Here is a 10141-nt window from a genome sequence, read left to right on the forward strand (position 1 = left end):
TTATTCAAAATGGGTGACCCTGGAGGACACTATGCAGAGTGAAGTATCTCAATCACAAAAGGATAAATACTGCATGGTGCCGCTATTGTAAAACAGTACTGACCTCGGGGTTGGGGGGAGATTCAGAAAGATGGGTTCAATAATGTATATGACATTGAAACAGATGAGGGAGAAAACTGTTTAAGAGGGATATGTGATTAGGTATTTTTGTCATTATAGAAGTCCAGAGTAAAGGCTGTATAGTGGAGCGGACCTGGGAGGAGGGATTGTAAAACAATGAAAGAATTTTTCTTTTACATTTCCAAGATTGGGAGGGGAGAAAAGTACAACAATGAATGAATGGAAATTAAAAGTCTCTGTAAATTTTCATTGAAATTAATAATAAATTTAAAAAAAACAAACTTGGTTCAGGAAATAATTTTTATTGGTAAATATACTTTTTGTTACCATTAAAAGCTCAGGTGATAAGGCTCTAGGTCTGACTCTGTTTCCATAATCAGTATGGAGAAGCAAATCGGCCAAAAAAGAGAATGCACTTTGAAGCATTGTGTTGGATAAAGAAAAGGAATGGATGGTTGGCATTGAAATACGGAACTTGTCGACGACAACTGCAATCACAGCAAGTAATTCCTGTGACAGCAGCAGCTTCTGTACCCTCCTCATTTACTTCCACAAAGGATTTATGAACAACTTCTGATATAAAAAGATGTGTTGCTCCTGATATGCCAGACAGATCTGCCTTACTAGGATTAAATATATCCTGCACATCCAGACGGGCCAGGTGAGAGTTGAGATTGTAGCTCTCTTCAAGCTTGAACCTAGGCAAGCTGACCTTGACTTCAACTGCCTTCAAATTATTAGAATTGATCCACTCATTCAGTTTATTCAAAGTCAGCTGTTCCTCAATCTGTAATAATAATAAAGAAAAAGAAGAAATAAATTCAATCTCATGCAATATAATAAGCAAAATAAACATTCTTTGGTCACTGGTATTTAAGTAAATGGACACATATCTTTTGTCTAATTTGTTTCCTTCATATTTGTGCCAAATCAGATATTTTGGGGAGGATTTGGTTTCTTTTGGAAATGGATAGCAACTGTTGATAATAATAACAGTCAAGTTCCAGGTCATTGAAGGCTCAATGATAAGGACTTTGAACTAAGAAGACCATTATTCATAACCATCCATATTTGTTTCATCATCCATTTGCCATCCATTCACTCACTCAGAATTTACTAAGTCCCCATCACACATGGATCACTGTGATAGGCCAACATGATGCTAACATCAGAGTGCTAATTGGTCGAGTGATACAAGGACAAATTGAAACACTTCTCTTCATTTTTAACTCCACTGTTGCTGGTGAAACTCAGTGGAGCTAAGGAAATCAGTGCTAATAAATTTAGTCCTGATGGTCCAGTTGGTAAGGAGCTGCCCTGCCAATCCAAAGGCAGGTATTTTCAATCCACAAGTTGCTCCAGGAGAAAATGGAGCAGTATACTTCTGTAGGATTTGTTGTCTCTGAAAACTCAATGGAGGGTCAGCTATAAGTAAATTCTCAACTGATGGTAATAAGAGTGAGAAACTTAGATGAAATATAAAAAGTCATGTAGTCTAAAGTCTGTAAACTTTAAAATTAATTTAAAAATTGTTTATAAAAAAAGTCACATAGTGTGCTAGGGCTAGATCTTCTGAAATAAAGAGAATAAAAATGCTCTCTTTTTAGTATTATTGGAGCACTACATAATTTATTCTCTATAAAGTACATGGCATTCAGAACACAGTGGCTTCATCAATGAGTTCAAGCTCAGCAGTGATTGTGAGAATGGCACAGGAACCAATAATATTTCATTCTGTTGTTCACAATATTGCTATAAATCACAATCAGTTCAATGTCACCAACATTATTTATATGACTGTTATTATTACTATCAAACTGTAATGAAACCATTTTTCCATTCATCCTATTCTCGTTAAGCTTCTTGATGGAAAAGGGTTTGTTTATTTAAGTCACAGATATTACAAACATAAAAATCCTGTTAAAATAAACAATGCATTGATTTTCATACATATAAGTGTAAATAACTAATATTAGACCCTATTCCTAACAGTTTGACCTGTATAAAAGTGCACACACATTTTGAATCAACTAACTGTTGTTTTAACTTTTTAAAAATCACAGCCAGTGCACAGTAGGAACATCGTAGAAAAATTATTATCACTATTTGGCCTAGTTCTAACCCTAACTAGAGATAAAACAAAAAAAAGCACCCACAAAACCCAAACAAGCATTAGCTGTTGAGTCAGAACCACCTAATAGTTGAGTTTTCACAAGCTTAAAATCACCCAGGAGGAGGTTGCCCATCTCTCTTCCTCAGAGCACCTGATAGATATCAGAACCTGAAATTACATGTAATTATTTATATAAGGAAGTAAGACTAATATTCCATTACCACTTCTCTTCTATCATGAAATTTTGGAAATATAATTCCTGACCTATATGTATCAAGCTAATAATTAGTATAATAAAATATTATATTTGAAGCAGCTATGTATTATAACATTTTCAGATTTTTTTTCTGTCTTTTTTTCTCATTCAAGGAAGCAGTGCTCGGTTCTGTACTTTCCTGTAAAGCTGATTCCACAGGCAAAATTTTTATCATTTACCAGTAATAATACTAAATTTAATATAGTTCTTTAGATGTCTGCCACCACTCTGATTTGTAAACCTTTCCTTAATCTTTTAATCTAGGATATTGGAGTAGTAAATGTAGGTGGACTAATTTCAAGGGACTCAGAATGAACTGGGAAGGAAAGTCAGTGTCAGTAAATGGTGACAGAACATCTCCCAGCTGACATACAAGGGAGGAATCGGGCAAACTCAGCATTACCTTCTTCAGACCTGTGGAGTCATCTTCAATGTCACATGGCAGCAGGATGACCATGCTGAGTTCGTTGTCTTTATAAGGCAGTACTAACACATGGCACTTTACTTCATCAATATAGCCGTATGGAAATATTGTCATCTGATACATCATTTTCACCATTTTATTGTCTTTCTGAGTAGGTCAAAGAGACATATCATTCAAATTAACTGTGTTCTTTTATGGTAAGAAGTTATTTTTGAAAATTACATTTCCTTACTTTATTCAAATGGAATTGTTCTTCAGTTGTGTACTTTTCCAGAAATCTTTCCTGCCACTTCCCCTTGAAATAGATGGCATTCACCAGCACGAGCTTAGTCAAGTTGTTAACCATACCTGAAGTTAACAATTCTGGAATTTTCCCTGAAAAGACACAAAATATTTTTTTAAACTTCCTGTCAGAAACTCAGTTTGAACTAATTTGAATTAGCACTCAAGTGTGGCTCAAATGTATAGCTTTCTACTGCATTCTCCTTTAAACAGAAATTCTTAATAAGCTTGACCAAGGCTTAAATTGGTTAAGGTTTATATTGGTTTCAGAAATCAAACTTTGTTGCTCTTGTTGTTAAGTTACTATCAAGTCACCTGTGACTCATTGTGACCCCATTGTACAATGGCTCTGAACCTGCAATATTCTGAGCCATACTCACTGACTCTGACACACCTAAAGGAATTTCTCCAGTCATCACATGTCAATCCATCTTACCCATGATCTTCTTCCCTGCCCTGTCCCTCCACACTTCCAAGCACGTCCTTCTCTAAGAACTGGTCCCTCCTGGCCACTGTTCAAAGTATGTGAGATGGAGCTTCAATATCCTACTCTCCAAAAATAAACTTTGTTTCACCCTTTCCAAGACATACGTATTTGTTCTCCTGACAGTCCGTAGTATGATCAATACTATTCTCCCTCACTAAGTCAAATTTTAAATGAAATACATTATTAGGTGAACAAGTATATGAACACACCTAGTCTTATAGAAGTCATCACTTTGAAAGTGTATGCTAAAAGGCTATTTTTATTTGGATAGTGTGGCAAACAGTGAGCCTTATACTGTTAGTTGTCTTTGCTTTTCAGATAAAGGGGATTTTTTTTCAGTTATTAGCAAATCACCTTTTCAAATTCATCCAGTGTACCCTCATAATAAAAACTCAAACCGAGACCTTTTGAACCAAGGCTCTTCCCACACACTAGGAGTGTCTTAGTCATGGAATACAGACATGTGAAATAGGATATGTGAGACTGAATAAGCCAGCCCTCACCCCAATAAGCAGGATTTATCTAACAGGATTTCGGTGGAGAAAGTCTGCAATGACTTGTTTTGTATGTCATATTCCTTTACATGTTGTTGTTAATATGTATATTAAATTAATTTAGGCATCCTGGATTTTCTCAGAATGTTTCTTCTATTGATTTTACACATAAAATGAGCTGTAATTTCAAAATGTTATTTAGGAAAGCTAGTGGGAATGGGACATAGAGAAGAATCTCAGAACCTTAGCTAATTTTTGTCTAAGCTTTTATTTTGGTGAATTTCTCACATTTGGAAGCTCTTTAGATTTTAATGAAGTAAGGAGATGGTGTCACCTTTACCATCTGAATGGGGATATGGCATCACCTGTACCACTATCTGACTATGAGTGCATCTGGGGAGAGTGGGAGAGAGCAGGGAAGGAACACAGAGAAGGATCTTGGGCCTGAGGTAAAGGTTCACGTGTCATTCAATCCCATACCTTCTGTCTGGTCTTTGACCCACTGGTTTATCTCCTTCCTCACCTCCTCAGAGGCATGCTGGAAATCCACATTGGCCAGATCAACCCCATAGATTTTCTGAATTGTTGCCAAGAAATCCTATAAAGAAAAAAAAGGAAGTGTTATGAGTGGTTTTTTATTACATACAAAAATTGTTATGTAAAATCTGCAAGAGCAACAGCAATCATCCCAAGAGGCTAAATTCCACTCTTACACAGCAGGTCTTAACTCTTCTACTTTTAGTGCTTAAGCAAGTTTAGAAATTCTTTGAATCAAATTATCTGAAAGATCTTCATAAAGGAACAAATACTGGCTTCAAGAGGCTTCTGGCACATCCTTCTACTGCAGACACCATGCACATAGTAGCATCATGTCATGGAAAGAAAAACTTGTCTGCACCAGGTTTCCTTTCTATATCACTTTTCTGTGGGGTCTCATCTCACAGACACAGGCAATCCAGTCATACTGGAATTGAATGCTTCTTATCACTGGTGGCTTAGTGGGTAAGGACTGGCATTGTCATCACAAAGGCAAGTGGTTCAAATCCATTATAAGCTGTGGGGGAGAAAAATGGTCAGTCCAGATTCTGAAATCTCCCTGGAAGGTTTCAATGAAGTCAACTCACACTAAACAGCAATAACTTGAGTTTATCTGTGGGTTGTGGGTTTTTAAATATTGGTTTGCATTAAAAATCTATACTGATTTTTGGGGTTTCACCCCTTCCTTCCTTCCTTCCCAGTCTGTCTTATAAAATTAATCATCACTAATTATGCTGGATGAACTAACTCAGTCTCTTAAAAACAAATATTACATAAGACCATTATTGTAAAAATAGAAGGATAACTAACAAAGTGAGTTGAGTTTTTGACTTGAAAGTTTGGAACTGATTTCATGTTATGGCAGTGCACCAGCCAAGGGCATTTGAGAGGACACAGTGGATAGTACTTACAGGGAGGAAGTGATAGGTCTTCTCACCATATAACCTATTAGCAAGTCTCAGGATGTAGGAGGCATCACGTGTGTTGATTTTGGCATTCAGACACTGAAACTTTGAATGAATTTCCTCAATACTATCGAAATGAAATGCCTGAAAGAAAGGAAGCATTCTCTCCATGAGGATTTATTTTCAAATTCCAAAGGGATTGTATTTGTGATTTTCAAATTAAAGTGACATACTTTAATTACTGTTAATGATGATTCCTCAATGAACATTATTTTTCATTGGGTTAAACGTTGTTGTTGTTGTTAATGTTATGTGCCGTCAAGTTGCCTGTGACTCATAGCGACCCTATGTGCAACAGCCCTAAACCATGCTCTATTCTGTGCCAATCACACTGTCTCCAACACACCTACCCACTATTACACCAGACACTGAATCAATCCATCTCATTGAGGGTCTTCTCCTGCGCTGTCCTTCCACCCTCCCAAGCATGATGTCCCTCTCCAAGGACCTCCTTGAAACATGCCCAAAGTATGTCAGACAAAGCTTCAGAATTCTTGCCTCCAAGGAGCAGCCTGCTTTCACCCTCTCAGGGATGAACTTGTTTGTTCTCTTAGTAGTTCATGGAATATTCAAAGCTCTTCTCCAACACCACAGCTCAAAGATATCAATTTTCCTTTTACCATCCCTAGTCATTGTACAGCTTTCTGATGCATAGCAAGTGAATGCAAAGATAATGGCCTGTATCAGGCGAATCTTAGTCTCCAGGCTGACACCATTGCTCAGTATTTTGGAGAGATTTCTGACAGCATACTTTAGTGAATCCAAAATTTAAATCTCTTTGAGACTTGATTATTGGTTTTAGATCCCCCCCCCCAATTTTTCTCCACATGTATGGCTGGCTAATAACTAAACCAAAAAATAAATAATTTCACTGCAATCCCAGAGGTATACAGTTTGAATCTGCCAGATGCTCTGCTTGAGAAGGAGGGGTAACCTCCTCCTGTACCAGTCAGATCTGATTAGACGGTATGCAACAAGAAAGAAAAAAAAAGAATTAAGAATAATAATTAAAATGCCTATGAAAACTTTGTAAGACATTTTTTCAAAGATAAATAAAAATTATATCTAAAATTATTCATATATATGTAACTACATAAATATCTATAACATTAATTTTATTCTGACTGAAAAACAAACAATAAAAATTAGTATATTTACCAATTCTGGAACACAAAAGTATTAAATATTGAAATGTTATGTTTTGTACAATGACTTTTTGCATAGCATATTCATAAAGGTAAAGAAAATAACATCTTAAAACGTGGATTTCTGGCAAAATTTTAATTTCCCATTAATCAGTTATAAATTTGGAGTCTCTAGGCTGTTCCAGCTTCAATAGAAAGCCAACAAAACTATGCAGCTTATAAAATCTGATTTTTTTTTTCTCCTGAGATTTGGAATATTTGCCTCATTTCAATAAAGACCAAGATGGATGTCAGAAGACATTCTGACTATTCCACTAGAACGCCAAGAAACCAAAGTAAAAGGTGAAAACAGTTAAGGAGGTCAAAAGAAGATTTCAAAGGGACGCTCAGAAAGACAACACAAAGTATTATAATTAAATGTGCAAAGAAGTGGAGGTAGAGAATCAAAAGGGACATTTCTTAAGCTGAAGGAATTAAAGACCAAAATCAAGCCTTAGGAATGCTGTGAGAAATAAGGAGCTCTGGTGGCCTAGTGGCGAGAAGCTGCACTGTAATCCCAGAGGTGAGTGGTTCAAATCCACCAGATGCTCTGCTGGAGAAGGAGGAACAATCTCCTCCTGTACCAGTCAGATCTGATTTGATGGTACACACACAAAAAATAATAAAAAATAGGACATGAAACAAACATTCAAACAAACAAAAGAATGCTGTGAGAAATAAAGAACACTATGGGCAAAATATTGAATGATCCAGGAAGTATTAAAAGAAGATGGAATGAGTACAGAGTCACTATACCAAAAAGAACTAACTGATTCTGGTGGTTTTCAGCAAACAACATGTACTCAAGAGGCAATGGTGATAAAGGAGGAAGCTTAAGCAGCTCTGAAGGAATTAGCAGAAAACAAAGCCCCATGAACTGATGGAATAACAATTGACATATTTCAACAAACTGAAACAGACGTGCTTACCAGGTCATGGCAAGAAATCTGTAGGACAACTACCTGGCCAACTACTGAAAGAGATCTATATTTAGTGCATTCCAAAACAACATGATCATCAGAGTGTAGAAATTACTGAACAATAGCCTTAGCATCACATGCAGGCAAAATTCTGCTGAATAGTATCCATAGATAACAGGAACAGTACATCCACAGAGAATTACCAAAAGTGCAAATAAGGTTTAGAAGAGGCCATGGCACTAAGGACATCATAGCCAATTTCACATGGATTATGGTTGAAAGCAGAGAGTAGAGTACTAGAGGATTGTCTACTTGTGTTTCATTGACTATCCAAAAAAATTTGACAGCATGGATCACAACAAATTTTGACTAACCTTGAAAAGAGTGGGGAATCCAAGAACATGTAATTGTACTTATGTGAAACCTATGCATGGACCAGGAAGCTCTGGTCAAAACAGAGCAAGAAAACACTGCAAGGTTCAAAATCAAGACAGGAGATGTCAGGGATTGGTGCATCTTGTCTACATAACTTTTGAATCCATATGTGGAATAGATTACTTGGGACGCTAGACTTTTTGAGAAGGAATGTGACGTCATGATTGGGAAGGAAGAGTCGATGATAATTTGCCGTATTCAAATAACACAATCTTGGTTGCCTAAACAGAAAAGACCTGAAGTGTTTATGAAGGAAGGTCAAGGACTATAGCCTTCAATAGCGACACCAAGAAAACCAAGATTGTAACCATTGGGCCCAATGGCAGCCCCAGGAGAAGTGAAGAAATTGAGATTGTTAACAATTTCAGCTTTCAGTTCCGCAATCAACAGCATTGGTATCAGCAATCAGGAAACCAAAACACAAATTACATTGGGAAAATATTCTGTTATTGACCTTGCCAGAATAACTAAAGAGCAACTATGTAAGTCTAGAGACTAAGATGCATCTGATCAATGTCATTGTTTTTGTAATTCCTTGCTATACATAAAAAGAAAATCTAAAAATTACTAAGATGCCACAGAAGAAAAATGGATACATTTGTGGTGCTGGAGAAGAGTATTGGATATACCTTGGACTGCCAAAGACAACAAACAGGTCTATCCTTGAGAGGTTGAAGTCTAGTTGCTTTTTGGAGGCAAAGATTTTGCAGCTCCTTCTGACATATTCTGGGCATTTTCTCAGGAAGGAGCAGTCCTTGGAGAAGGACATCATGCTTGGAAGAGTGGCAGGAGAGCACAAAATAGGAATATCTAAGATGAGATGGATTGACACAGTAACTGAGATAGTAGGGAGAGTTGTATTGGACAATGAGATTGGCTCAGGATAGTGCAGGGTTCAGAGCTATGGTGCATTGGGTCTCTATGAGTTTCAATTGACAACAAGAACATGCTCAATTCAGCAAAACGTAATCTACTTTAAAAGAAATTGGGTGGGGTTTGAAACAAGGGAGGGTATTCAGTTGAAGAAAATGTCACCAGCTTTCCCCTATAGTACACATCCTAACTCTCATTATTTCTGGGATTGAAAATTTGTTTTTAATGTCCCAACTGAACACACAGATTTAAAAAAAAAATATGTTCATGCCACACGGTGAGCTACATGACATCCACAAAGGAAAATGGTACAGATAATATTGTTGGTCATGCTCCAAGGAAATATTAGTGTGGTATTCCTTATGATAAATATATTATCAGATCCTACACTCCTAGCAAGGAGAAGATGGCTGACTGATATCAAAGTTGTTAAAACACTTTACTGAGGAACATAAGAACAAAAAGGACAGGGATACCCAGGGCAAAAAGCAGCACTTGGAACTTGGAGATAAAAGTTTGAAGATGAATCAGAGCATGGGCCTGAGACTTTTTATATTTGATGGCACAGAAATTCAATGGTTGTTCTAAAAAACACTTAGTAGTAATTGTTGTATCTACACAGCTCTGCATACAGACATGAAACTAATTTACAGTGTAAAGAGTAGTGTCACTGACCTTGGAAAGTTGTGCTGCGCTGCTGCCCTTGGCCCCAGCAAGGACCATGGCCACTGCACAGGAGATGCTGAAGGGAGAGAAGAAGATGTTTACCGTGGGATTCTTCTCACTCAGAACACGGAAGAAGTCCAGGGCGAAGTGATTATTGGCGGTGGATAGCTGCTCCATGTTCATAGGCTAGGACACAGAAGAAAGGCCTGAGCTTTCAAGGACCACTGGGCACACCGACCATCTGTGTCCTGGTCATCTGCTCAGGGACATGCTAGGCCAATCCACGAAGTGACCTGGAGCTTGCTTTTTCTCTTTTTTACTTGGAAAGCCAGCCGTCTACCCCCCTCCCTCTCCTCAAGAGGACCAGGAGACTTTAGGAACCATT

At 37.3% G+C, this 10141-nt stretch overlaps 1 protein-coding gene across 1 annotated transcript; it reads right to left on the minus strand.

The window, feature by feature from the left end:
- Positions 1 to 496: 496 nt before the first annotated feature.
- On the minus strand, positions 497 to 9933 carry LOC102869455 (leukocyte elastase inhibitor-like). The gene is made up of 6 exons (XM_006888751.1): positions 9766 to 9933; positions 5625 to 5762; positions 4657 to 4774; positions 3146 to 3288; positions 2893 to 3060; positions 497 to 907 (listed from the first exon to the last, which is right to left on the minus strand). The coding sequence occupies exons 1-6, from the start codon at positions 9931 to 9933 to the stop codon at positions 497 to 499; spliced, it is 1146 nt and encodes a 381-aa protein (XP_006888813.1).
- Between the last annotated feature and the right edge of the window lie 208 nt (positions 9934 to 10141).

The sequence above is a fragment of the Elephantulus edwardii genome, unplaced genomic scaffold (genome assembly GCF_000299155.1).
Source record: "Elephantulus edwardii isolate Elephantulus edwardi_28Jun2011 unplaced genomic scaffold, EleEdw1.0 scaffold00071, whole genome shotgun sequence".
Taxonomy (NCBI): domain Eukaryota; kingdom Metazoa; phylum Chordata; class Mammalia; order Macroscelidea; family Macroscelididae; genus Elephantulus; species Elephantulus edwardii.

Bases quoted from the DNA above. Each gene is read 5' to 3' on its own strand.
- LOC102869455 (XM_006888751.1), bottom strand. From the start codon at position 9,933: ATGGAGCAGCTATCCACCGCCAATAATCACTTCGCCCTGGACTTCTTC. The intron at 3,289-4,656 runs GTATGGGATTGA...GTGTCTTTTCAG, and splicing joins GGTCAAAGACCAGACAGAAG to GGAAAATTCCAGAATTGTTA. The intron at 3,061-3,145 runs GTAAGGAAATGT...TGACCTACTCAG, and splicing joins AACAATTCCATTTGAATAAA to AAAGACAATAAAATGGTGAA.